The 27241-nt window shown below is 41.6% G+C and overlaps 1 protein-coding gene across 2 annotated transcripts in view; it reads right to left on the bottom strand.

Moving 5' to 3' along the window:
- The window catches only part of itpk1a (inositol-tetrakisphosphate 1-kinase a), an 83102-nt gene that overhangs the window by 40715 nt on the left and 15146 nt on the right, over positions 1-27241 (bottom strand). For both annotated transcript variants that reach the window (XM_041865941.2, XM_041865940.2), the window contains one exon: positions 1776-1898. In XM_041865941.2, coding sequence (XP_041721875.2) covers positions 1776-1898 — 123 coding nt within the window. The remainder of the gene's footprint in view (positions 1-1775; positions 1899-27241) is intronic.

The raw sequence follows: 27241 nt of genomic DNA, 5'->3' as shown, positions 1-27241 counted from the left end.
CTTTTTTATTTTTTTTACTGCCATCACATGTACACTACTGTATGTGCAGTACATTGTACAGTACAGAAATACCACTAGCCAAACAAATGGTCTTTTGTTAGATGCCAATTGAATTAATATAATAATATGCCATTTAGCAGACGCTTTTATCCAAAGCGACTTACAGTCATGTGTGCATAAATTTTTACGTATGGGTGGTCCCGGGGATCGAACCCACTACCCTGGCTCTACCAATTGAGCTACAGAGGACCACAAAGGGCAACTACACCCTCTCAATTATTATTTGTTTTTTTTGAGACCTCAAATGTGGTCACCTGATGTTGCATTGTTTTGGACTACATTTTTTGCAGTTTTTATATATAACAAAAATATGATTTTCATAATGAAAACCTGAAAAAACTACAAAAACTCAGAAAACTGGAAAAACTAAACCGGGAAAACAGATTGTTTAAAACATTGAAACATTAATTGATTTCATGTTTTTTTTAATATATAAAAATCGGTCTTAGGAAGAGTAATCGTCAGGGGTGAAAGTAAATAAAAAATAAATAGTGCCTGTAAGCCGTACCGGTAAAACATGAGTATCACAATAATTAAACCAAGATGGCAAGAAAACTGTAGGCTGTTACACCATAGTGTTTTATTACTGCCTTTCAGCTGCATGATAAATTAGTGAATGGACTTGAAAACAGGTGGTACACGTTCCAAAATGTGGTGTGGTTCGACGTGAACACTAAGTCAGAGATACGTTTTTAATGTGGCATGAACATGTAATATATTTTTACAGTTAAATTACACGTCTTTACTATTAGGCCCATAAAATCCTTTCATGCATATGAGGTTCCTTACCAGGAAGAATTTAAAATTTAATTTCACCGTGGTAATCGCATGTAGAAAATGTCTAACCCTGTAAATAACCTTTTTCAAATCTAGCCCCCAGTAAGAATATACAGGTAACTGCCAAAATAAAGGAAACACCAACATAAAGTGTCTTAATTGGGCATTGGGCCAACACGAGCCAGAACAGCTTCAATGCACTTCGGCATAGATTATACAAGTGTCTGAAGCTCTATTGGAGGGATGCGACGCCATTCTTCCACGAGAAATTCCATAATTTGGTGTTTTGTAGGTGGTGGTAGAAAACTGTCTCAGGTGCCGCTCCAGAATCTCCCATAAATTGGATTGAGCTCTGGTGACAGCCAGCCATGGAATATGGTTTACATAGTTTTCATGCTCATCAACCCATTCAGTGACCACTCGTGCCCTTTGGATGGGTGCATTGGCATCCTATGGGGGCATAGCCATTGTAGCCAAAATAATGGCCATAACAAATGGCCTGTCCAGCATTTTTATATATGACCCGAAGCATGATGGGATGTTAATTGCTAAATTAACTCAGGAACCACAGTGTGGAAGCACCGGCTTTCAATATACTTTGTATTCCTCATTTACTCAACAGTTTCCATTATTATGGCAGTTACCTGTAGTTGAATAGCACTGGATTAAGTCATGGTTAGGAGAGATTAAAAAAAAAATATTCATATTTCATTGGCACATTTCTATCCAGGAACACCAGAAAAGTTCACCAAAATCTCAGAGCAAAATTTCAGAATTATGTAATCAAAGGCATAACCCTCAAAGATAAACAGCCTACAGCACCTTCAGACCCTTAGCCCTAAAAGAAATGGCTGCACCTGTCAAAGAACAACTTCCCCAATTAGGTGAAGTGCTCAAGATCCACCCTTACAATGTTTTAGCGGTGCCGATTGGCTTACCTGGACACTCTGCACCAATAGCAGGCCCTGTGTGTCGTTCTGGTCCGCCAGAATGAGGTCCGCCAGCTTGTGGATGATGACATCCAGAGGGCCCTGCTCCTCCAGGGGCCGACTCAGATCCAGCTGCAAACAGGGAGTGAGAGAGGGAGAGAGAGGGCTCAGAGGTTAGGCAAGATAAAAATCAAGACACCTCTTTGTATTATTAGTTGATAAGATATGGGGTCCGTTCCAAATGCACCCTATTCCCTATATAATGCAGTACTTTTGACCAGAGCCATATGGGTGATGAACACACTTAAGACAATCATTTGGGGTTTGACCCAAGAGGTCAAAGAATTTGTTTTTTGCTAAGATTAGGCCCGTTCCAAGCCTCTTTTTCCCTCTCTTGCCACAAACGATACAACCATATGGGCTTTACGGATGGGCTTTACAGACTGCGTTCTGGTAACAGCTGGGAGAAGAAAAAAAAGCAGCAAGGAACATTGTCTGCTTCCCAAATGACACCCTATTCCCTATATAGTGCACTACTTTTGACCAGGGTCCTGCCATTTGGGACACACATTATGTAAGGAGTGGGGACCCGGTCATAGGGTCAATGGTCCAGCGCTGGCACAAAATAAAGGAGCACAAACGGACCACAGACCCACCAAGTCGTGGGATGAAATTGAGGAGGGGGAACATTTTATTCGGGAGGCCCCTGGGGCCTGTTCCCTACAAGGCTCTAGTTTAATCAGGGAGAGGATGTCTGCATCCCAAATGGCACCCTATTCCCTATGTAGTGCACTACTTTATGGGCCCTGGTCAAAAGTAGTGAACTAAATATGGAATAGGGTGCTGTTTGGGACGCACAAGTCTGGAAATGTTGTAGCGGCGGGATCAGAGCCTTCTTCTCGGCTGATTTAGGAAAACATTTTCATGTCTCCAAGCTCATAGATCAAGACACAGCAGTGCTGTCATGCAAGTAGAAGGTGTAGGGTAAAACGTTTCACCTAGACGCTGATCTTGGGTCAGTTTAGCATTTTCCCCCACTAACGGTTAGGATTGGGGGAGGGAAGCTGATCCTAGATCGGTACCTAGAGGAAATTTCACCCCAGAGCCAAGACACTGTTGTTCCTCCTTGTGTCCTAAGTGAGGCCACAGAGTGGGTTTGTGTAAAGAACTCAGTTTGGCAAAGCCTCTGAGGAACATGAAAGCCACCATTTGTAGCTGCCAGCATTGCTCACCTTCCAATTGATCAGGTTTGTAAACCGCAGTGAGCAATTGGAGGGGAATGTGTGTGCATTAGCCAAGCCAACATCTTTCCATAGACTTAGTCTTCAGAAAGTTCACACCCCTTGACTTTTTCCACATTTTGTTGTGTTACAGCCTGAATTTTAATTGGATTAAATTAAGATTTTTTTTGTCACTGTTCTACATACCCCATGATGTAAAAGTATAATTATGTTTTTTGAAACTGTTACAAATTAATGAAAAATGAAAAGCTGAAACGTCTTGAGTCAATAAGTATTCAACCCCTTTGTTATGGCAAGCCTAAAGTTCTGGAGTAATAATGTGCTTAACAAGTCAAATAATAAGTTGTGTGCAATACTAGTGTTTAACATGATTTATGAATACCTCATCTCTGTACCCCACACATACAGTTATCTGTAAGGTCCCTCAATCAAGCAGTGAATTTCAAAACACAGATTCAACCAAAGACCAGGGAGGTTTTTACCCAATGCCTTGCAAAGAAGGGCACCTATTGGTAGATGGGTAAAAATAAAAAAGCAGACATTGAATATCCCTTTGAGCATGGTGAAGTTATTAATTACACTTTGGATGGTGTATCATTACACCCAGTCACTACAAAGACAAGCATCCTTCCTAACTCAGTTGCCGGAGAGAAAGAAAACCACTCATGGCTGTGATAGTATTGTGGAGTAACTACAATGGTGATCCATCCTCAGGAGAAAACTAACCTAATTGACAGTGAAAAGGAAGTCTGTACAGAATAAAAATATTCCAAAACATGCATCTTGTTTGCAACAAGGCACTAAAGTAATACTGCAAAAAAATATGCCAAAACAATTAACATTTTGTCCTGAATACAAAGTGTTATGTTTGGGGCAAATTCAATAAAAACACATTACTGAGTACCACTCTCCATATTTTCAAGCATAGTGGTGGCTGCATCATGTTATGGATATGGTTGTAATCTTTAAGGACTGGGGAGTTTTTTAGGAAAACATTTTTACGAAATGAAGCTAAGCACAGGCAAAATTCTAAAAGGAAAACCTGGTTGTCTGCTTTCCAACAGACACTGGGACACAAATTCACCTTTCAGCAGGAGAATACCCTAAAACACAAGGCCAAATATACACTGGAGTTGCTTACCATGACGACATTGAATGTTCCCAAGTGGCCTAGTTACAGTTTTGACTTAAAATAGTCTTGAAAATCTATGGTAAGACTTGAAAATGGCTGTCTACAACCAACTTGACAGAGCTTGAAGATTTTTTTGAAGAATGTCCAAATATTGTACAATCCAGGTGTGCAAAGCGCTAAGAGACTTACCCAGAAAGACTTACAGCTGTAATCGCTGCCAAGGGTGATTCTAACGTGTATTGACTCAGGGGTGTGAATACTTATGTTAATGAGAGATTTCTGTATTTCATTTTCAATAAATTAGCAAAACCTTCCGCAAACATGTTTTCACTTTGTCATTATGGGGTATTGTGTGTAGATGGGTGAGAAAAAAATTAAAAATAATAAATTTTGAATTCAGGCTGTAACAACAAAATGTGGAATAAGTCAAGGGTTATGAATACTTTCTAAAAAGTCACTGTACACCCAAACCAGACCATCCATGTTGCGTGCGCTGCTAAATAAATCCACACGTTATTCAATCATTTCACCCATACTGCTCGCGCGTGACCAAATGTCTGCGTAGCCAAGTGCTAAAATAAAATGCTCAACGCACTGCAAGTCCCCTCCTTATTGGATATCAGGAAGACACAAACCCAAGTGGATGCTTGAAAGACCAACAAGGAGAGACTAATCAAAATATTGATAATTAAAACTAACTAGGTTTCCCTTTTTATCTGTGGATTAAATCAGGAGTAGAGAAACACGATTTTGTATTACTCTGGGTATTTTTTGGGGGACAAAGAACTAGCTAAAGTGGCCCATATTCATTCAGATAAAATAACAACCATCTCCCAGGACAAACTAGCTAGCTAAATATCCATAAATGTTTCATGCGTTTCGAATTGCGACAAAATTCATAATTGATTTTGGTATTTTAACCTGCGTGTCATGATCGCGTCTGGTGAAGATAGACAAAATTATCACGCACGCGCGGGGCCGGTGTTACAGTGCACTTACGCACAAGTTTACATTATGACTACCACACTCCACTTGACTAAAATAAATATCATGTGACGTCTCCTACCTTTAGGAAAATCATAATCCTTTAGGGAGAAATTCCACAGAAACACAGGACAAGAGTGGGAGTTAGAAGTTAGGAATAACTGATGTCATACAATAAGGGGTTGGAACATAAATTATTTCTCAATCTTTTCGTTCTGAACAGAACCTTTATTTTCATTCCTCTGTTCCAACCAGGAAACTAAAGTGCTGAACCGGTTCGAACCCCAAAAAAGTACCTCTGAAATCATAATTTTTCTCTAATAAAAAAAAAAGAATCTCTCTCCCTAGCTTCTGAACCCCGCTTGTAATGTCAATACGCTACAGCTAAGCTTTGGAAGGGCAGAGGCAGGTAGCCTATACGCTGGCTAAGATTTTCAACTGGCAGACAGACACAGGAAGAAGTTTGATTGACAGATGGGAAGGCGCCTTGTTGCATTTTTGTGTGGGACTGTTCCGGAACCGTATTAGATCACTTTTGTTCCTGGTTCGGATTCGGTTCGGTTCCAACCCCCGCATACCATAGTAAACCATCTGTGTTTAAAAGTGTCCTGGTTCTACAGGGTTGACCTGTGTGTGTGTGTTGTAGAAAGCAATTGATTTCCGTAGAAAAAATTGACAAAGTATCTATTGTATTGTCAAACAAGGTCCAAGATCGCAGTGCAACCTTATTGTCTCGGGGCATTGCAAACAGACATCCGAATAGACAGACCAATTCAATTCCAACAGAAACTCCAACTTGTGTAGAGAATGTCCAGATAGGCCTAATATCCCCAGCTCATGTAATATTGATGGCAGCGGAGTAGATTTATCAATTATGAATTGAACAAGATTAGTGGACTTGTCAATGCAGGGCATTGTTTCTCCTAAGGGGATTGAGGCATCCAAAGAAAACATCTCCCATACCGTAGATATAGTATGCATGCAAGGTTGGGATTAACCATTGTTTTGAGGTTTCTCTTTTATTTTGAATCCCTATTCTTCAGTCTGTCATTGGTGGAAATATCCAAAGTGGTGGCTCAACAAATCTGATTCAGATGCTTGCTGCCAGTTCGAGAACTAACGCTGGTTTGAAACACTTGAGACACTTCGTGACTATACAGAACGTTTGCCTCTGGGGGTTGCTCTTGAGCCAAAACGGGGTCCCCAAAATATTATCCAGAAATTACCTAAATTGGACAGGAAGAAAACAACGTTGCCCAAAAGAGAAGAATGTGTGTCATGACAGGTTTGACTGCTTCTCTAGGCGAAGCTAGCAAAGGATTTCAACACAATCCATGAACAACCTTTGGAACAACAATTTCTATCAGTTCAATCACTATCCCCAAGCCCTTGATTAACGACTGAAATGTGACACAGGTTGTGTCCCAAATGGTACACTAGTCTCTATATAGGGCACTACTTTTGGCCAGAGCCCTAGTCAAAAGTAGTGCACTACATGGGGAATAGGGTGCCATTTGTGATGCACCCATTGTATCTTATCTGCCTACACCCAAAAACATTGATAAAGGGTCATGTCTGTAGTACTGGGGCAGTGGTTCAGGGGCACTGTAGTACTGGGGCAGTGGTTCAGGTAGTAATGAAGACAGAGGAATTCAACGAGGGGAAGAGAAGAGGCGATAAAAGGGAGGGAGAGGATGTGATCGTGAAGCAATAACTGACGAGAAATCAGCTATTACATAAACCTTAAAAAAGGAAATGTTCACCCATTTTGAATGTTATATCGTTTTTGTGCATCTCAGTGATGTTCTATCGATTCCCTGGGTCATTTCATGTATCTGAGTTATTGGCGTTCAAGCAGGCAGAAATCCGTCCAGTATGACGTAGCACCGTGATAAAGTCGCTCTCGCTACACTGGAAGTTAATAGGAATACGACTTTTAGATCGTGAAAACATCTATCATACATGTCAGATTTCAATTCTGGCCGATGTCATAACTCAGGAGGGTGTCTTCTCTCGAATGAGCCTTACATCTTTTTGAAATATTCTTACCTCGGGAAAAGTGTAATTTAACGGAGGGTCTAACACATTGTTCCTACGAGTCTGCCTCTTTAGTCCAGGCTGCATTGCATGGTGCAGTTGCAAAAATATATTATAGAAAGGAGATAGGAATCCAATTAATCTTGACCAAGGCCAGTTGGTGTAAATGCTTGAAAATGACCTGTCACGAACTCTGATACCTCCTGCGCCTCGACCTGTTGTTTTGGCCTGTTTCCGAAGTTGTATTATTTTGTAAGTGTGTCAACACCTGCTACCAACTAGCTAGCTAGCTAGGTTGCAATGGAGCCCGCTTTGCCTGGAATAGCTAACGAACGCTTCCAGCGCTATAGAAGCTGTGCTTATTACGCTCTTATCCGGGACAATATTGACAAGCCGGAGTTCCAATGCAGGAATTGTTTGCCTGCGGAGGATTACAGGAATTAGGTGGCTATCCTTAGCAAGCAAATTTCAATTCTGCTGGAACTTATTGGGAAACGTAAATTGGAACTCTCTCATTCTCAACTCCTGTGGCCGGACGCAGCTCGGGCCTGATGGATGTATCCCCGCCTTGTCATCGGTCCCTATCCGAATGGCCTGTGCTACCTGGAACTTGCCTGCCAAGGAAGTCGTCTCCATCTGCTTCTCCTCCTCCTCCATCTTGTAGTGGAGTAGACGGAGAACAGCAAGAGGATTGTTTCAATCAGCAATGGTCCCATGTCACAGAAACCGAAGGCAGCGGCATGCTGCTAAGTGGACTGGAGTGTCTGTGAGCGGTTCAGAGCAGATTGACATGAGGAATAGCTTTGCGGCATGGTGCCTGATCTAACTGTGCCTTGGTCACTGGGACTGCCGGTGTCCAACTACGCGGACTCCAGCAGCGGCTTAGTCATCGAATTCGGCTCCTTTCACGCTCTCCGGATCTGACGAGGCACTGCCTGCTGTGGGAGGTCTGGACCTATCGCCGGGAGCAGCGGACGAATGCTATCCTGTTTCTCGTGGGCCCGTGAAATGTTCCACGAATTGTGTGAGGGGTAGGAATGGGCGGATTTCTCCATCCCTTCTCCGGCCATTGTATTGGGCAGTTCAATGGTGAGAAATGTCTCAGTCCCTGGAGCAAAAACGTTGTGCTATCAAGGAGCACAAGTACAGGACATCAATAAGATGCTCCCAAACATTTTAAACCTGCATCAGGAAATTGAGTCTATCATAGTTAAATGTGGGATTCAATGACATTATGAAGGGCAGCTCAGAACAGCTGAAGATGGATTTTAAAGAAATTATTGGGTCTCTGCTTGACACCAACAAACGCCCCATAATATCTGGGCATGTGCCCTCCCTAAATCGTGGCATTGAATGTTTCAGCAGACTTCTAGCCCTCCATAACTGGCCATGAGATGATTGCAGCTCTGTGGGTGTAACATTGACAATTTTGATCCCTTCAGGAAACAAAGCTTGATTTATAAAGGAGGATGGGATCCACCCAAATCATTTGGGTTCCTGGATCCTTTCACAGCATTATAAGGCTGCGTCGAGACACTGATTTATTAAATCACCCAATCCCAGCTCAGTTAATCCCTACTAGTTGTGGAACCCTGCCTTAAGGTAATAATAATAAAATAAGATTTATTTCATATAGCGCTTTTCATTACAATAGGAATCTCAAATACGTAGACTTACTCCGCAAACAAGCAAACTATAATCTGCAAGACATTTGGGGCTGGCTTTACTGTAGCAACGCTCATCAAAATTGTGATTTTTTTTTAAAAAGCAACAGTTGGACAATGGATTAAGATACTCCAAACTGTTAGAAAAGTTTTTTTTAATCTATCAGATATTGACTGAATCATAGCACATAAAACATTGTACTAGCAAAGACAAATAATGGAGTTCAGGTATTAAATGTATTGTCAAATGTAACTTTCTTATAATACACTCATACATTTTCTTAGTATATCAGGTATTTTTAAAATACTTTGTGATAAAATCAAGAAAAGTTGCTTTCATTCAACGCATCTAATTTGTAAACATTTCAACTGTATTAAAATCATATTTTTTTTTTTTTCATTGCACAAAAAAATCTACACCCACAAAACTAAAAGTTATCTTTCTTGTGATGCAAGTGTTGAGACAGTGCGTTAAATTTCAGACTAAGCATTAGCATTCTTATAGATGCAACGGAACACCAATGTATTCCATTGAGCTCATTACCAGCAGTGGCGGACTTCCCATTAGGCAGAATAGGCAATTGCCTCCTGCCTCACATCATCAAGGGGCCTCGTGAGCTGGGCATAATCTCACACACACACAACCAGTCAAAAGTTGACACCAACTCATTCAAGTTTTTATTTATTTTTTACATTGTAGAGTAATAGTAGAGACATCAAAACTATGAAATAACACATATGGAATCATGTAGTAACCAAAAAAGTATATTTTATATTTGAGATTCTTCAAATAGCCACCCTTTGCCTTGATGACAGCTTTGCACACTTGAGACCCATGAGACCAAGCTTTAAATTCCTGACTAATGTCTTGAGATGTTGCTTCAATATATCCACATAATTTTCCTTCCTCATGATGCCATCTATTTTGTGAAGTGCACCAGTCCCTCCTGCAGCAAAGCACCCCCACAGAATGATGCTGCCACCCCCGTGCTTCAGTTGGGATGGTGTTCTTCGGCTTGCAAGCATCCCCCTTTTTCCTCCAAACATAACGATGGTCATTATGGCCAAACAGTACTATTTTTGTTTCATCAGACTAGAGGACATTTCTCCAAAAATTACGATCTTTGCCCCATGTGCAGTTGCAAACCGTAGTCTGGCTTTTTTTAATGGCGGTTTTGGAGCAGTGGCTTCTTCCTTGCTGAGCGGCCTTTCAGGTTATGTCGATATAGGACTTGTTTTACTGTGGATATAGATACTTTTATACCCGTTTCGTACAGCATCTTCACAAGGTCCTTTGCTGTTGTTCTGGGATTGAGTTGCACTTTTCGCACCAAAGTACGTTCATCTCTAGGAGACAGTACACGTCTCCTTCCTGAGTGGTATGATGGCTGTGTGGTCCCATGGTGTTTATACTTGCGTACTATTGTTTGTACAGATGAACGTGGTACCTTCAGGCATTTGGAAATTGCTACCAAGGATATATATTTATATATATATATATTTATATATATTATATTTATATATATTATATATTTTAGTCATTTAGCAGACGCTCTTATCCAGAGCGACTTACATGAGCAATTAGGGTTAAGTGCCTTGCTCAAGGGCACATCGACAGATTTTTCACCTAGTCGGCTCGGGGATTAGAACCAGCGACCTTTCGGTTACTGGCACAACGCTCTTAACCACTAAGCTACCTGCCGCCCCAATGAACCAGACTTGTGGAGGTCTACAATTTTTTGTCTGATGTCTTTGCTTGACATCATGGGGAAATCAGCCAAGAGGCACTGAGCTTGTAGGTAGGCCTTAAAATACATCCACAGGTACACCTCCAATTGACTCAAATGATGTCAATTAGCCTATCAGACGCTTCTAAAGCCATGACATAATTTTCTGGAATTTTCCAAGCTGTTTAAAGCCACAGTCAACTTAGTGTATGTAAACTTTGACCCACTGGAATTGTGATAGTGAATAAGTGAAATAATCTATCTGTAAACAATTATTGGAAAAATAAAATGTGATTTGATCAGTCTTGAAGGAGTTCCCACATACAGTGGGGAAAAAAAGTATTTAGTCAGCCACCATTTGTGCAAGTTCTCCCACTTAAAAAGATGAGAGAGGCCTGTAATTTTCATCATAGGTACACGTCAACTATGACAGACAAATTGAGAAATAAAAATCCTGAAAATCACATTGTAGGATTTTTAATGAATTTATTTGCAAATTGTGGTGGAAAATAAGTATTTGGTCACCTACAAACAAGCAAGATTTCTGGCTCTCACAGACCTGTAACTTCTTATTTAAGAGGCTCCTCTGTCCTCCACTCGTTACCTGTATTAATGGCACCTGTTTGAACTTGTTATCAGTATAAAAGACACCTGTCCACAACCTCAAACAGTCACACTCCAAACTCCACAATGGCCAAGACCAAAGAGCTGACAAAGGACACCAGAAACAAAATCGTAGACCTGCACCAGGCTGGGAAGACTGAATCTGCAATAGGTAAGCAGCTTGGTTTGAAGAAATCAACTGTGGGAGCAATTATTAGGAAATGGAAGACATACAAGACCACTGATAATCTCCCTCGATCTGGGGCTCCACGCAAGATCTCACCCCGTGGGGTCAAAATGATCACAAGAATGGTGAGCAAAAATCCCTGAACCACACGGGGGGACCTAGTGAATGACCTGCAGAGAGCTGGGACCAAAGTAACAAAGCCTACCATCAGTAACACACTACGCCGCCAGGGACTCAAATCCTGCAGTGCAGACGTGTCCCCCTGCTTAAGCCAGTACATGTCCAGGCCCGTCTGAAGTTTGCTAGAGTGCATTTGGATGATCCAGAAGAGGATTGGGAGAATGTCATATGTCATATGGTCAGATGAAACCAAAATAGAACTTGTCGTGTTTGGAGGACAAAGAATGCTGAGTTGCATCCAAAGAACACCATACCTACTGTGAAGCATGGGGGTGGAAACATCATGCTTTGGGGCTGTTTTTTTCTGCAAAGGGACCAGGACGACTGATCCGTGTAAAGGAAAGAATGAATGGGGCCATGTATCATGTGATTTTGAGTGAAAACCTCCTTCCATCAGCAAGGGCATTGAAGATGAAACGTGGCTGGGTCTTTCAGCATGACAATGATCCCAAACACACCGCCCGGGCAACGAAGGAGTGGCTTTGTAAGAAGCATTTCAAGGTCCTGGAGTGGCCTAGCCAGTCTCCAGATCTCAACACCATAGAAAATCTTTGGAGGGAGTTGAAAGTCCGTGTTGCCCAGCGACAGCCCCAAAACATCACTGCTCTAGAGGAGATCTGCATGAGGAATGGGCCAAAATACCAGCAACAGTGTGTGAAAACCTTGTGAAGACTTACAGAAAACGTTTGACCTGTGTCATTGCCAACAAAGGGTATATAACAAAGTATTGAGAAACTTTTGTTATTGACCAAATACTTATTTTCCACCATAATTTGCAAATAAATTCATAAAAAATCCTACAATGTGATTTTCTGGATTTTTTTTCCTCATTTTGTCTGTCATAGTTGACGTGTACCTATGATGAAAATTACAGGCCTCTCTCATCTTTTTAAGTGGGAGAACTTGCACAATTGGTGGCTGACTAAATACTTTTTTTCCCCACTGTATGCTGAGCACTTGTTGGCTGCTTTTCCTTCACTCTGTCGTCCGACTCATCCAAAACCATCTCAATTGGGTTGAGGTCGGGGGATTGTGGATGCCAGGTCATGTAATGCAGCACTGAATCACTCTCCTTCTTGGTAAAATAGCTGTTACACAGCCTGGAAGTGTGTTGGGTCATTGTCCTGTTGAAAAACAAATGATTGTCCCACTAAGCCCAAACCAGATGGGATGGCGTATCTCTGCAGAATGTTGTAGCAGCCATACTGGTTAAGTGTGCCTTGAAATCACAGTCTCACCAGCAAAGCACCCCCACACCATAACACCAACTCCTCCATGCTTTACGGTGAGAACAACATGCGGAGATCTGTTCACTCACATTGCTTCTCACAAAGACACAGTGGTTGGAACCAAAAATCTCAAATTTGGACTCCAGACCAAAGGACAAATTTCCACCGGTCTAATGTCCATTGCTCTTGTTTCTTGGCCCAAGCAGGTCTCTTCTTATTGGTGTCCTTTAGTAGTGGATTCTTTGCAGCAATTTGACCACGAAGGCCTGATTCACACAGTCCCCTCAGAACAGTTGATGTTGAGATGTGTCTGTTACTTGAACTATGTGAAGCATTTATTTGGGCTGCAATTTCTGAGGCTGGTAACTCTAATGAACATTTGGTTTTTGCGACTGCCCTTGAAGAAACTTTCAAAGTTCTTGACATTTTTCTTAATGACTGACCTTAGTCTTAAAGTAATGATGGACTGTCATTTCTCTTTGCTTATTTGAGCTGTTCTTACCATAATATGGACTTGGTCTTTTACCAAAGAGGGCTCTCTCCGTATACCCCACCCCCACCTTGACACAAAACTGATTGGCTCAAACACATTAAGGAAATAAATTCCACAAATTAACTTAAGGCACACCTGTTAATTGAAATGCATTCCAGGTGACTACCTCATGAAGCTGGTTGAGAGAAAGCCAAGAGTGTGCAAAGGGTAGCTATTTGAAGAATCTCAAATATATTTTGGTTTGTTTAACAGTTTTTTTGGTTACTACATGATTCCATGTGTTATTTCATAGTTTTGATGTCTTCACTATTATTCTACAATGTAAAACATTTGACTGGTAAAACACACACGTTCAAAAGTTTGGGGTCACTTAGAAATGTCCTTGTTTTCATAAGAAAAGCAATTTTGTTGTCCATTAAAATAACATCAAATTGATCAGAAATACAGTGTAGACATTGTTAATGATGTAAATGGCTATTGTAGCTGGAAACAGCTGATTTTTAATGGAGTATCTACATAGGCGTACAGAGGCCCATTATCAGCAACCATCAGTCCTGTGTTCCAATGGCACATTGTGTTTGCTAATCCAAGTTTATCATTTTAAAAGGCTAATTGATCATTAGAAAACCCTTTTGCAATTATGTTAGCACAACTGAAAACTGTTGTGCTGATTAAAGAAGCAATAAAACTGGCCTTCTTGAGACTAGTTGAGTATCTGGAGCATCAGCAATTGTGGGTTCGATTACAGGCTCAAAATGGCCAGAAACAAATAACTTTCTTCTGAAACTTGTCAGTCTATTCTTGTTCTGAGAAATGAAGGCTATTCCATTCGAGAAATTGCCAAGAAACTGAAGATCTCGTACAACGCTGTGTACTACTCCCTTCACAGAACAGCGCAAACTGGCCATATCTCAGACTGCCCATCTTAATATTTTCTTTCTATTGGCCAGTCTGAGATATGGCTTTTTCTTTGCAACTCTGCCCAGAAGGTCAGCATCCTGGAGTCGCCTCTTCACTGTTGACATTGAGACTGGTGTTTTGCGGGTACTATTTAATGAAGCTGCCAGTTGAGGACCTGTGAGGCGTCTGTTTCTCAAACTAGACACTAATGTATTTGTCCTCTTGCTCAGTTGTGCATCGGGGCCTCCCACTCTTTCTATTCTGGTTAGAGTAAGTTTGCACTGTTCTGTGAAGGGAGTAGTACACAGCGTTGTACGAGATCTTCAGTTTCTTGGCAATTTCTCGCATGGCATAGCCTTCATTTCTCAGAACAAGAACTTGTTTTTGAAAACAAGGACATTTCTAAGTGACCCCAAACTTTTGAACGGTAGTGTACACACACAATTTCTCATCTTACATTTAAGTCATTTAGTAGACGCTCTTATCCAGAGCGACTTACAGGAGCAATTAGGGTTAAGTGCCTTGCTCAAGGGCACATCGACAGATTTTTCACCTAGTCGGCTCGGGGATCTTGAGGTCCCCTCCCCATGCTCCACTCGATGCCCCACAATCCTCCCCCTACAAATGACCCACTGTCGTGGGCTTGCTCAGGGCATCGCTCTTATTTCGATCTTGCTTCAGCAGGTTGGTTCAGCAGCAAAATCTGCGGGAAGATTCAAAGTTGCAAACGAAATGGAGAGGAAGGGTGCATTTTGCCTGGCTGCTGTGCCCAGGTTACCATGGTGTAAAGTCTGGTTTGCTTAATATAAGGAATTTGATTTATAGCATTTACTTTGTACTTTTATTAAAGTATGACAATTGAGTACTTTTTCCCACCACTGTACTTAAGAACATTTTAAACCAGATACTTTTACACAAGTAGTATTTTACTGGTACTTTCATGAGAGTAATTTTCTATTAAGGTATTGTGAACCATCCAGAGGTTTGGGGTCCAATTGGAGTCAGTAGGGCGGGGGCACTCCGGGAATCGTCACAGGATTCGCCGAAAACATCCCTTATTATCTTTACTTTTACTGAAGTATGACAATTGAGTACTTTTTCCACCACTGCCAGGTTAAATGAGGCCACATTGATGACAAAAAAGGACTCCAAAAAAATTTATTCAGCCACCTTCAGAAATTCACACCCTTTCACTTTTTCCATATATTGTTGTGTTACAGCCTGAATTAAAAATGTATTAAATTGAGACTGCACTGGCCTACACACAATACCCCATAATGTCAAAGTGGAATTAGGTTTTTTGACATTTTTACAAATGAATTAAATAAAAAGCTGAAATGTCTTGAGTCAATAAGTATTCAACCCCTTTTCTAGGGCAAGCCTAAATAAGTTCAGGAGTAAAAATTTGCTTAAGTCACATTATAAGTTGCATGGACTCCACATATACAATTATCTGTTAGGTCACTCAGTCGAGCAGTGAATTTCAAACACAGAATCAACCACAAAGACCAGGGAGGTTTTCCAATGCCTTGCAAAGAAGGGCACCTATTGGTATATGGGTAAAAATACAATAAAAAGCAGACATTGAATATACCTTTGAGCATGGTAAAGTTATTAATTACACTTTGGATGGAGTACCAATTCACCCTGTCACTACAAAAGATACAATCGTCCTTCCTAACTCCGTTGCCGGAGAAGAAGGAAACAACTCAGGGATTTCACCATGAGGCCAATGGTAACTTTAAAACAGTTACAGAGTTCAATGGCTGTGATTGGATAAAACTGAGGATGGATCAACAACATTGTACTTACTCCATAATACTAACCTAATTGACAGAGCGAAAAGGAAGCCTGTTTGCGACATGGCACTAAAGTAATACTGCAAATCCAATACATTCCTGAGTACCACTCCATATTTTCAAGCATAGTGGTGGCTGCATCATGTTACGGGTATGCTTGTAATAGTTAAGGACTAGGGAGTTTCAGGATAAAAAAGGAAACGGAATAGAAGTAAGCACAGGCAAAATCCTAGAGGAAAACCTGGTTCAGTCTGCTTTCCAACAGACACTGGGACACAATTTCACCTTTCAGCAGGAGAATAACCTAAAACACAAGGCCAAATACAGTGGGGAAAAAAAGTATTTAGTCAGCCACCAATTGTGCAAGTTCTCCCACTTAAAAAGATGAGGCCTGTAATTTTCATCATAGGTACACGTCAACTATGACAGACAAATTGAGGGGAAAAAAATCCAGAAAATCACATTGTAGGATTTTTAATGAATTTATTTGCAAATTATGGTGGAAAATAAGTATTTGGTCACCTACAAACAAGCAAGATTTCTGGCTCTCACAGACCTGTAACTTCTTCTTTAAGAGGCTCCTCTGTCCTCCACTCGTTACCTGTATTAATGGCACCTGTTTGAACTTGTTATCAGTATAAAAGACACCTGTCCACAACCTCAAACAGTCACACTCCAAACTCCACTATGGCCAAGACCAAAGAGCTGTCAAAGGACACCAGAAACAAAATTGTAGACCTGCACCAGGCTGGGAAGACTGAATCTGCAATAGGTAAGCAGCTTGGTTTGAAGAAATCAACTGTGGGAGCAATTATTAGGAAATGGAAGACATACAAGACCACTGATAATCTCCCTCGATCTGGGGCTCCACGCAAGATCTCACCCCGTGGGGTCAAAATGATCACAAGAACGGTGAGCAAAAATCCCAGAACCACACGGGGGGACCTAGTGAATGACCTGCAGAGAGCTGGGACCAAAGTAACAAAGCCTACCATCAGTAACACACTATGCCGCCAGGGACTCAAATCCTGCAGTGCAAGACGTGTCCCCCTGCTTAAACCAGTACATGTCCAGGCCCATCTGAAGTTTGCTAGAGTGCATTTGGATGATCCAGAAGAGGATTGGGAGAATGTCATATGGTCAGATGAAACCAAAATAGAACTTTTTGGTAAAAACTCAACTCGTCGTGTTTGGAGGACAAAAAATGCTGAGTTGCATCCAAAGAACACCAAAGCTACTGTGAAGCATGGGGGTGGAAACATCATGCTTTGGAGCTGTTTTTCTGCAAAGGGACCAGGACGACTGATCCGTGTAAAGGAAAGAATTAATGGGGCCATGTATCGTGAGATTTTGAGTGAAAACCTCCTTCCATCAGCAAGGGCATTGAAGATGAAACGTGGCTGGGTCTTTCAGCATGACAATGATCCCAAACACACCGCCCGGGCAACGAAGGAGTGGCTTCATAAGAAGCATTTCAAGGTCCTGGAGTGGCCTAGCCAGTCTCCAGATCTCAACCCCATAGAAAATCTTTGGAGGGAGTTGAAAGTCTGTGTTGCCCAGCGACAGCCCCAAAACATCACTGCTCTAGAGGAGATCTGCATGGAGGAATGGGCCAAAATACCAGCAACAGTGTGTGAAAACCTTGTGAAGACTTACAGAAAACGTTTGACCTGTGTCATTGCCAACAAAGGGTATATAACAAAGTATTGAGAAACTTTTGTTATTGACCAAATACTTATTTTCCACCATAATTTGCAAATAAATTCATAAAAAATCCTACAATGTGATTTTCTGGATTTTTTCTACTCATTGTCTCTGTCATAGTTGACGTGTACCTATGATGAAAATTACAGGCCTCTCTCATCTTTTTAAGTGGGAGAACTTGCACAATTGGTGGCTGACTAAATACTTTTTTCCCCCACTGTATACACTGGAGTTGCTTACCAAAATAACATTGAATGATCCCGAGTGACCTAGTTATAGTTTTAACTTAAATTAGCTTGAAAATCTATGGCAAGACTTGAAAATTGCAGTCTAGCAATGATCAACAACCAACAAGACAGAGCTTCAATAATTGTAAGAATAATGTGCAAATATTGTACAATCCAGGTGTGCAAAGCTCTTTCAGTCTTACCCAGAAAGACTCACTGCTGTAATCGCTGTCAAAGGTGATTCTAACATGTATTGAATACTGTGAATACTTATGTAATTGATATGCCCTCTGCCTGAGGCCTCCAAATCACTAAGTCAGCCCCTGATTACTGGAGTGTATGACAGGTCATTACAGTCATTATGTTAACAGGGAAAAATGAATGGCACAAGCAAAAGTGGGAAAGAGTCGCCAGAGTAAAATTAAAGTGACAAGTGGATTTTGCACCCCTCAAACACAGGAAATAGATGGCTGAAAAGGAGAGTTCAGGTGGGTGGGGCATGCGCATTGCTACACTCTTAGAAAAAAGGTTTCTTTGGTTGTTCCCATAGAAGAACCCATTTTGGTTCCAGGTAGAACCCTCAGTGGAAAGGGTTTTACATGGAACCCAATGTCCTATGGGGACAGCCAAAGAACCGTTTTAGGTTCTAGATAGCACCTTTTTTTCTAAGAGTGTACTTTACTGTTGCCTAACGGAATACTCTAAGCACAAAGGGTCCAACAAAAATACAAGGAAAAAAAACAAAAGGACTCATGTTAAAAGTGAAGAAAGAGACTGACGCCTATACAGTAAGTATTAGACCATGCCTAATTGAGCAGTGTTTTATAGCTTGCCACAAACGCGACAAGTTGATCATTAACAAATATTTATTTAGTCTCGTGACAACAGGCGACCTATGACTGGGTGTTCCCCGCCCAAGGATGACATGTGACAAGGAATCTACTCAAAGTCCACTCCCCTCCTTCAATACAATAATATGGATTTGTTCAAATGGTTTTCTAGTATCTTGGTAGTATTAAGACCATGGTTAGTTCCCACGTAAGGTGCATCGGTAGCATCCGAACAATAGTTGCACTAAAAACATAATAGCCCAAGTCTCGCTTTGCGAATGATATGCTACTTCAACAAAAATGGGATAAACAATTGGTGATAACCTTTAGTCACAATCATTGTTAAAAAAAACAAATCCAGGCAGAGAGGACAGAGAGAAATGGTCCTTCTTTCTTAGAGCTCAGACAGGTTTCTTATCAGCTGAACTGTCTGGCAGATGTTAAACAGCTGGAGGGAAGCCCTAAAGCCTTCTATCGGTACATTATGGTAAAGCTTTAAAACATTAAGTTTTTACAACAGGTTTGGTGGTTGTGACTAGCCATCACTAAATGCATTGCAGCGATTATTTGGTCAGTACTGGGTTGCAACCTAACTTTTTATTGCATGCAACTGTAAGTATAAAATTACCCATTGCAAGACTGGGGAAAGATATGAGGTGGAGACTGATGAGAGTGGCGGAGCTGGGGATCAAACCCCGGTCTCCTAGGGCAATATGTGGCCTTGAGTTGGAAGCAGCAGTGCTACTGCCAGACCAAACTCTTCGTCGTCTAAAATACTTATCTTAAATCCTGTTCACGTCCATAGATAAAACTCAACCATAGAGCCGGTTGGCATCACAATCAATGTACATAACTGTCCTCGCATTGCTTATATTAAAAGGTTATGCCATTTTTATGTCTATGCACAGACGACTGTGTGCTCATTTCTTTGTTGATGCACATTTAAAATGTTTCTGCGCATGCGAGTGTTTGCATGTGCATGAATGTGTGCGCGCATCTGTGTAGATGCGCCAGGTCCCAGCGAGATCTTATACAAAGTGGTTCCCTAGCCTTTCACATCTTCACATCCGCTTCTTTAAACAAAGCCATGCTGACTTTGGGACAGTTCCCAGGAACTGATCCATTTTCAAAATGGACAGACAGCAATGAAAAAACCAAAACATATGCACATTGCAAGCTCAAATTTCATCATGCTTAGGGTCATGTATACAAATGCTGGCCAATATTTTGCCTACCATGGCTATGCCCCCATAGGATGACAACGCCCCATCCACAGGGCACAAGTGGTCACTGAATGGTTTAATGAGCATGAAAACAACATGTCATGGCCGTCTCGGTCACCAGATCTCAACCCAACTGAACACTTATGGGAGATTCTGGAGCAGCGCCTGAGACTGCGTTTTCCACCATCAACAAAACACCAAATGGAATTTATCGTGGAAGAATGGTGTCGCATCCCTCCAATAGAGTTCCAGACAGATTGTAGAATCTATGCCAAGGTGCATTGAAGCCGTTCTGGCTCAACTCCCTATTAAGACACTATTGGGGTTTCCTTTATTTTGGCAGTTACCTGTACCTCAATTTATAAACACGGAACCATGTCATTGTGATAAAGCTGTCTTGCAAATGTTGCAAACTACACAAAAAGTATAATTTTATACACCTGTAATGTTTAAGCAGGATAACAGAAGCCCAAGATAAAAAAACAGAAATTAATATGGGTGAGACTTCCGCCCAACTCTGTATAAGGATTGCATGCGAGCAGCGGTGTAGGAGGGTGAACACACATAAACGCTGTTTATGCACCTTTTTTTATTTTGCGCAGGAGTTTACCCAACTATTGAGGAAAAATGCATTGAAAATATAGGGCACATTACTTTCCTCACAGCAAACTACGATCCGCGTTAACCCACCAATTTTTTACCACTACATCACTGAATGCGAGGCCTAACACTTAGTGATTCATTTTCTTAAAGATCGACTCTGCATTATGGGAAACAGCGCCACTGTTAGCCCCACCGCCTTTTTCATTTTTTTATTCTGTTGGCAAAACGGAGGTGAGGAGCATCCAGCAGCGTGGTAAATAACTTTGTTGTAATATCCCAAATGGATGTGGCAGTTTCACCATTAAGGATTCAAGCTTTACATGCACCTTGTCTAATGATCACAGGCGTTATACAAGGGCTGCATCGTGTAAACCACATGGAACATTCAGAAATAAACATATTATATAAAAACAGACGTGACAGACATGTAGAGTAAGCAATCATGCCAGCGCCAATCGTGACATTTATCTAATAATAAATTATAATAATTTGGAGGGTGCTTATACATGTGTGTATTATATGAGTGTGTGAATTGAACATTTGTTTTTTGCATATCACAACTCCCCCTGATACACCCTCAGAGAGTGGGGTCACAGCCAGGGTCAGCCTGGAGCAATTAGAGTTAAGTGCCTTGCTTATAGTGCTGAGCGATTAACTGACATTTGTTATTTTTCAGTTTTAAAACAACTAATTGACGTCAGTTGAATTATTTGACTTCCATTTCATTCTGTTTTTTTCCTGAGCTCAACGTGTATTTTCTCACTGCAGTTTCACTAGAGATAAATCCGATCAAGCCTGAACAGTGCGATGTATGCTGAACAAAAATGCAACAATTTCAAAAGATGAGTTACAGTTCATAAGGAAAATCAGCCAATTGAAATACATTCATTGGGCCCTAATCTATGGATTTCACTTCACTGGGAATACAGATATGCATGTTGGTCAGTTACATAAAAAAAAAAGTAGGAGTGTGGATCAGAAAACCAGTCAGTATCTGTTGTGACCACCATTTGCCTCATGCAAACACATCTCCTTCACAGAGTTGATCAGGCTGTTGATTGTGGCCTGTGGAATGTTGTCCCACTCCTCTTCAAATGGCTGTGCGAAGTTGCTGTATATTGGTAGGAACTGGAACAAGCGGTCATACACGTCGATCCAGAGCACCCCAAACATGCTCAATGGGTGACATGTCTGGTGAGTATACAGGCCATGGAAAAACTGACATTTTCAGCTTCCAGGAATTGTGTACAGATCCTTGAGACATGGGGCCGTGCATCATCATGCTGAAACATGAGGTGATGGCCGCGGATGAATGGGCCTCAAGATCTCGTTACGGTATCTCTGTGCATTCAAATTGCCATCAATAAAATGCAATTGTGTTTGTTATCCGTAGCTTATGCCTGCCCATACCATAACCCAACAACGTTGACATCAGCAAACCGTTCACCCACATGACGCCATACACGTGGTCTGCCGTTGTGAGGCCGGTTGGACATACTGCCAAATTCTTTAAAACTATGTTGGAGGCAGCTTATGGTAGAGAAATAACCATTCAATTATCTGGCAACAGCTCTGGTGGACATTCCTGCAATCAGCATGGAAATTGCACGCTCCCTCAAAACTTGAGACATCTGCGGCATTGTGTTGTGTATTCAGACCCCTTGACCGTTTCCACATTTTGTTACGTTACAGCCTTATTCTAAAATTGATTAAATCGTTTTATTTCCATATCAATCTATGCACAATACCCCATAATGACAAAACAAAAACAGGTTTAGAAAGTTTTGCAAATGTAGAAAAATTAAAAAATAATATCACATTAAGTATTCAGACCATTGACTCAGTACTTTGTTGAAGCACCTTTGGCAGCGATTACAGCCTCGAGTCTTCTTGGGTATGACGGGTACCCAAGAAGACTCGAGGCTGTAATCGCTGCCAAAGGTGCTTCAACAAAGTACTGAGTAAAGGGTCTGAATACTTAATGTGATTTGTTTTACATTTTTCTACATTTGCAAAACTTTCTAAACCTGTTTTTGCTTTGTCATTATGGGGTATTGTGCATAGATTGATATAGAAATAAAACGATTTAATCAATTTTAGAATAAGGCTGTAACGTAACAAAATGTGGAAACGGTCAAGGGGTCTGAATACACAACACAATGCCGCAGATGTCTCAAGTTTTGAGGGAGCTTGGCACACCTGTATTTGGGGAGTTTCTCCCATTCTTCTCTGCAGATCCGCTCAAGCTCTGTCAGGTTGGATGGGGAGCGTCGCTGCACAGCTATTTTCAGGTCTCTCCAGAGATGTTCGATCAGGTTCAAGTCCGGGCTCTGGCTGGGCCACTCAAGGACATTGAGACTTGTCCCGAAGCCAGTCGGAGGTCCTGAACAGGTTTTCATCAAAAGACCTCTCTGTACTTCTTTCCCTCGATACTGACTAGTCTCCCAGTCCCTGCCACTGAAACATCCTCACAGAATGATGCTGCCACCACGCTTCACCGTAGGGATGGTTCCAGGTTTCCTCCAGACGTGATGCTTGGCATTCAGGCCAAAGAGTTCAATCTTGGTTTCATCAGACCAGAGAATCTTGTTTCTCATGGTCTGAGTCCTTTAGGTGCCTTTTGGCAAACTCCAAGCGGGCTGTCATGTGCCTTTTACTGAGGAGTGGCTTCCGTCTGGCCACTGTACCATAAAGGCCTGGTTGGTGGAGTGCTGCAGAGATGGTTGTCCTTCTGGAAGGTTCTCCCATCTCCACAGAGGAACTCTGGAGCTTTTTCAGTGTGAGCATTGGGTTCTTGATCACCTCCCTGACCAAGGCCCTTCTCCCCGGATTGCTCAGTTTGACCGGGCGACCAGCTCTAGGAAGAGTCTTGGTGGCTCCCAACTTCTTCCATTTAAGAATGATGGAGGCCACGGTGTTCTTGGGGACCTTCAATGCTTCAGAAATGTTTTGGTACCCTTCCCCAGATCTGTGCGTCGACACAATCCTGTCTCGGAGCTCTACGGACATTTCCTTTGACCTCATGGCTTGTTTTTTGCTCTGACATGGACTGTCAACTGTGGGACTTCATATAGACAGGTGTGTGCCTTTCCAAATCATGTCCAATGAATTGCATTTACAACAGGTGGACTCCAATCAAGTTCTAGAAACATCAAGGGTGACCAATGGAAACAGGATGCACCAGAGCGCAATTTGAGTCTCATAGCAAAGGGTTTGAATACTTATGTAAATAAGGTATCTGTTTTGGATTTGTAATAAATTAGCAAAAGTCTATAAAAACCTGGTTTTTGCATTTTAATTATGGGGTATTGTGTGTAGATTGATGAAGGGGGGAAAATAATGTTATAAATTTTTTAGCAAGGCTGTAACGTAACAAAATGTGGAAAAAGTGAAGGGGTCTGAATATGTTCCGAATCCACTGTACTTGCCTGAAGAACACTCAAGAGGGATGGAGCAGTTGCTTTGCGAGAAAACGCTACCTGAAAATACATGATCTAAGCGATTGGTAGTTGGCAGTCAGCAGTCATAAAAGTATGCCTTATTTACTTTGAAGAACTACTAAAATAGCAATTTTGTCAGACAGCAGATATATTAAGATTAGATGACTTGGAATGAAATAAAAAGTCAAATAAAAACAAATGTAATATAGGCCTACACCACTGAAATACATTAAAGTAATGTGAATAAATTATGGTTAATAAGTGAAAAGCAGTCATGGGCAGTCACTACCATCATGGGACTTGTATTAATAGTTTTATTCTGTGTCGTTACAGCATTCAACCCACATAATGCATAGTGCATATAATGTCTAAAAATAAAACATGATTTATTTATTTTTATACTCGGAACAGACCTCAAAAAGCTCTCAAATCACTCAGCACTACTTGAAGGGCACAGACAGATTTTTCACCTTGTCGTTTCGGGGATTTGAACTAGCACCCTTTTGTTTGCTGGCCCAACACTGACTGCTTGGCTACCTGCCGACCTGCAATGTTTAGTTTGTGTCCCCCTTGAGTCCAGGGGCATTTAAACATGCAATTGTATACAAATATGATGAGCATGTAGTGCTCATGAAGCTCATTTTCATTGGGAACTTCTACAAGATTTCACCACATTCTGAATAGGGAATAGGGTACAATTTGGGACAAAGCCAGTGTGTTGTGGAATTGGAGTGGTTCTGAACTCTGCGTAAACCCTCCAAGACACCAGTTAGCTCCGCTCTGCTCTCCCTGAATAGAAACAGAGGAGCGCAAGAGAAGACACATTATGTAGTCCATATGGTCTCCCATGTCTAAATATAATCAACGATAGCACTCACTTCATGCAGATCGAAAGCTGAAAGAATACTTTTCTATAGAGCTGCCTCAGTACAATTGTATGTCCCCAGCAGGGACGGCCTGTTCAATAGGGCGATATGGGCGACGCACTGCCAAACGGGAAAAGGAAGGGATTTTTTTTCTAATCAATTATATCACGGCAACAGTAGTTATCAGTGTTCACGTCTGATCTGCCAGCCACTAAATGTCAAATCAGGCTAAAGTCGTGCTTCAAATGGCCCCGCCCATTTTTGGGGCGATTTCAGTCAAGTTGAAAATCGCCCAGAAGTCTCTCATAGCCTGTCATGTAAAATCTATTTTTTTCAAATTTCAAAGCTTTCAATACATTCTCTATGGGTGTCTGTGGGCTTGCACTTACGCGCTTCGTCATACGTGACGTAACCATGAACGTAACTAAGACAATAGCGGCTAGCAGCGTCTCTGTTGTGACCTGCAGTGTGGCGTTATTTTATGTTTTTAATTTGTAGACTTAGTTTACAAACATTCTGCCAACCATGGATTTCCAGTGGTTGGTTTTGGACTGATCTTGTTGATCGTGTACATACCCGCTACGAACGGACTAAATAATGAAAACGCTGCTGGCAGCGGAATCCCAATACAGCTGGGAGACTTGGCTGGATGACAGAGTCCCGGACAGAGAAGTGGAGCCGGCCGGCTTCACCCTGGTCAGAGCGGACCGCGATCCTGGTAAGAGAGCGACTCTGTACCCCGACATTGAACTGCTTTCTGTGTCATTGCGACCTTACTATCTGCCCCGTGAGTTCCCCCAATTGTTTGTTACCGTTGTGTACTGTTGATAATCACAAGTTTACTGGAGAACTGAGACCAAGTAGAGACTTTGGACAGGGTGGATATGGTATAATAAAGGCAGTTTATTCAGAGGTAAAGATATCTGGAATCGCGTGCACGGACTCGTTCGTGCACGCGAGTAAAGTAAAAGTGTCCTGTCTTAGGTCAGCTAGGATCACCACTCCTTGGCCACCTGCTGACAAGGCTGACAAGATAGGACTCTTTTGTCCATTGTTATAGGATAGGAACAGCATTGATTGAAAACAAACGCCCAACACAAAATGGGTCATGCACAAGATTTTAGTCAGACCAAGCTATAACATTATATATTTACTACGACAGTACATTCAACCAAAAGCTAATATAACAAAGGCATCAGAGATTATTTATAATCTGTCACAGAAACTGGAATCCATCTCCCCAGATCAGTCAATAAATGCTTCTGGTATTGACTTATATGCTGCCCCTGTCTTCATGTTGTTGCTGGACATATATTTTTTAAAATGTGTGTAGGTCACCTAAATCATCAGAAAAATTGCCCCTCCTGAGAATTTTTTCAGGAGCCGCCACTGGTCCCCAGTGTTTCCCAACTTGGTCATTAGACGACCCCCCATTCCACATATTTGGTTCATTCCAACACTCACACACTTGATTCAAGTAAATCTTCAAGCCTCTGATTAGTTAAATCAGGTATGCTAGTGATTGAATAGATAGACCAAATGTAGAATGGCCAGGGCATGCCCCAAAAATAGAGACTAACAGTCATAAATGTTACGTACGGGTGGTCCCGGGAAGCGAACCCACTATCCTGGAATTGCAAGCGCCATGCTCTGCCAACTGAGCTACAAAGGACCAGCTCTCTAATCTCTCAATCATTCGTTCTGGGAGCCACACAGATCATTTGTCACTCCCTAATAGTGCAATTAAAAGGGCCATAAAAAGCAACACGATTGGCCCCATTAAGTCATTCAAAACCAGTAATTACAAACATGTCTTCGATCATTGATTACAATGATGGAAACCAGGTGCCAAACAGACATTGCCGTTCACTGCAGAACTAGGATCCGTTTTCTTTACCTTAACCTCTAGCATGTAAAAAATGAGCTGGGTTCAAAGTGTTTTTTCCCCCAAATACTTTAGCTGCGCTTGATTGAGCTTTCCTGGCCCCAATGGAACTAATTGAATAGTCCATCCATCGGTCTTAAAATCCACCCTATATCTGTGCTTGGGGCAATTTCTACCAAAACCAGATTAAAGACTGCAATGTTCCTCTTACAGTAAGAATAATTTGAGCTCACTACCAATATGATCCGATTCACATTTTTACCCTTCCTTGCAGTTTGCGTCGAAGACGAGAAATTTGATTTAAGAGCATATGGCGTATCCCCAGAGTCTCCGTTACTAGAAAGGTTATTCAACTGTTTCCACACAGGCCTCCATTTTGAACCAATCTATACATGTTACGTCATACGCGTCGATTGTGTGAGTGATCATATAGATTTATTTGAAGCGCCGTTACATCATTGCAGTTGTGTGCACTTAGAGTAATGGGATCAGGGGCTGTATGTGTCAAGTGTGTCAGAGTA

The sequence above is a fragment of the Coregonus clupeaformis genome, chromosome 36 (assembly GCF_020615455.1).
Source record: "Coregonus clupeaformis isolate EN_2021a chromosome 36, ASM2061545v1, whole genome shotgun sequence".
In the NCBI taxonomy this organism is placed as follows: domain Eukaryota; kingdom Metazoa; phylum Chordata; class Actinopteri; order Salmoniformes; family Salmonidae; genus Coregonus; species Coregonus clupeaformis.
This window is presented reverse-complemented; position numbering and strand designations above follow the sequence as displayed.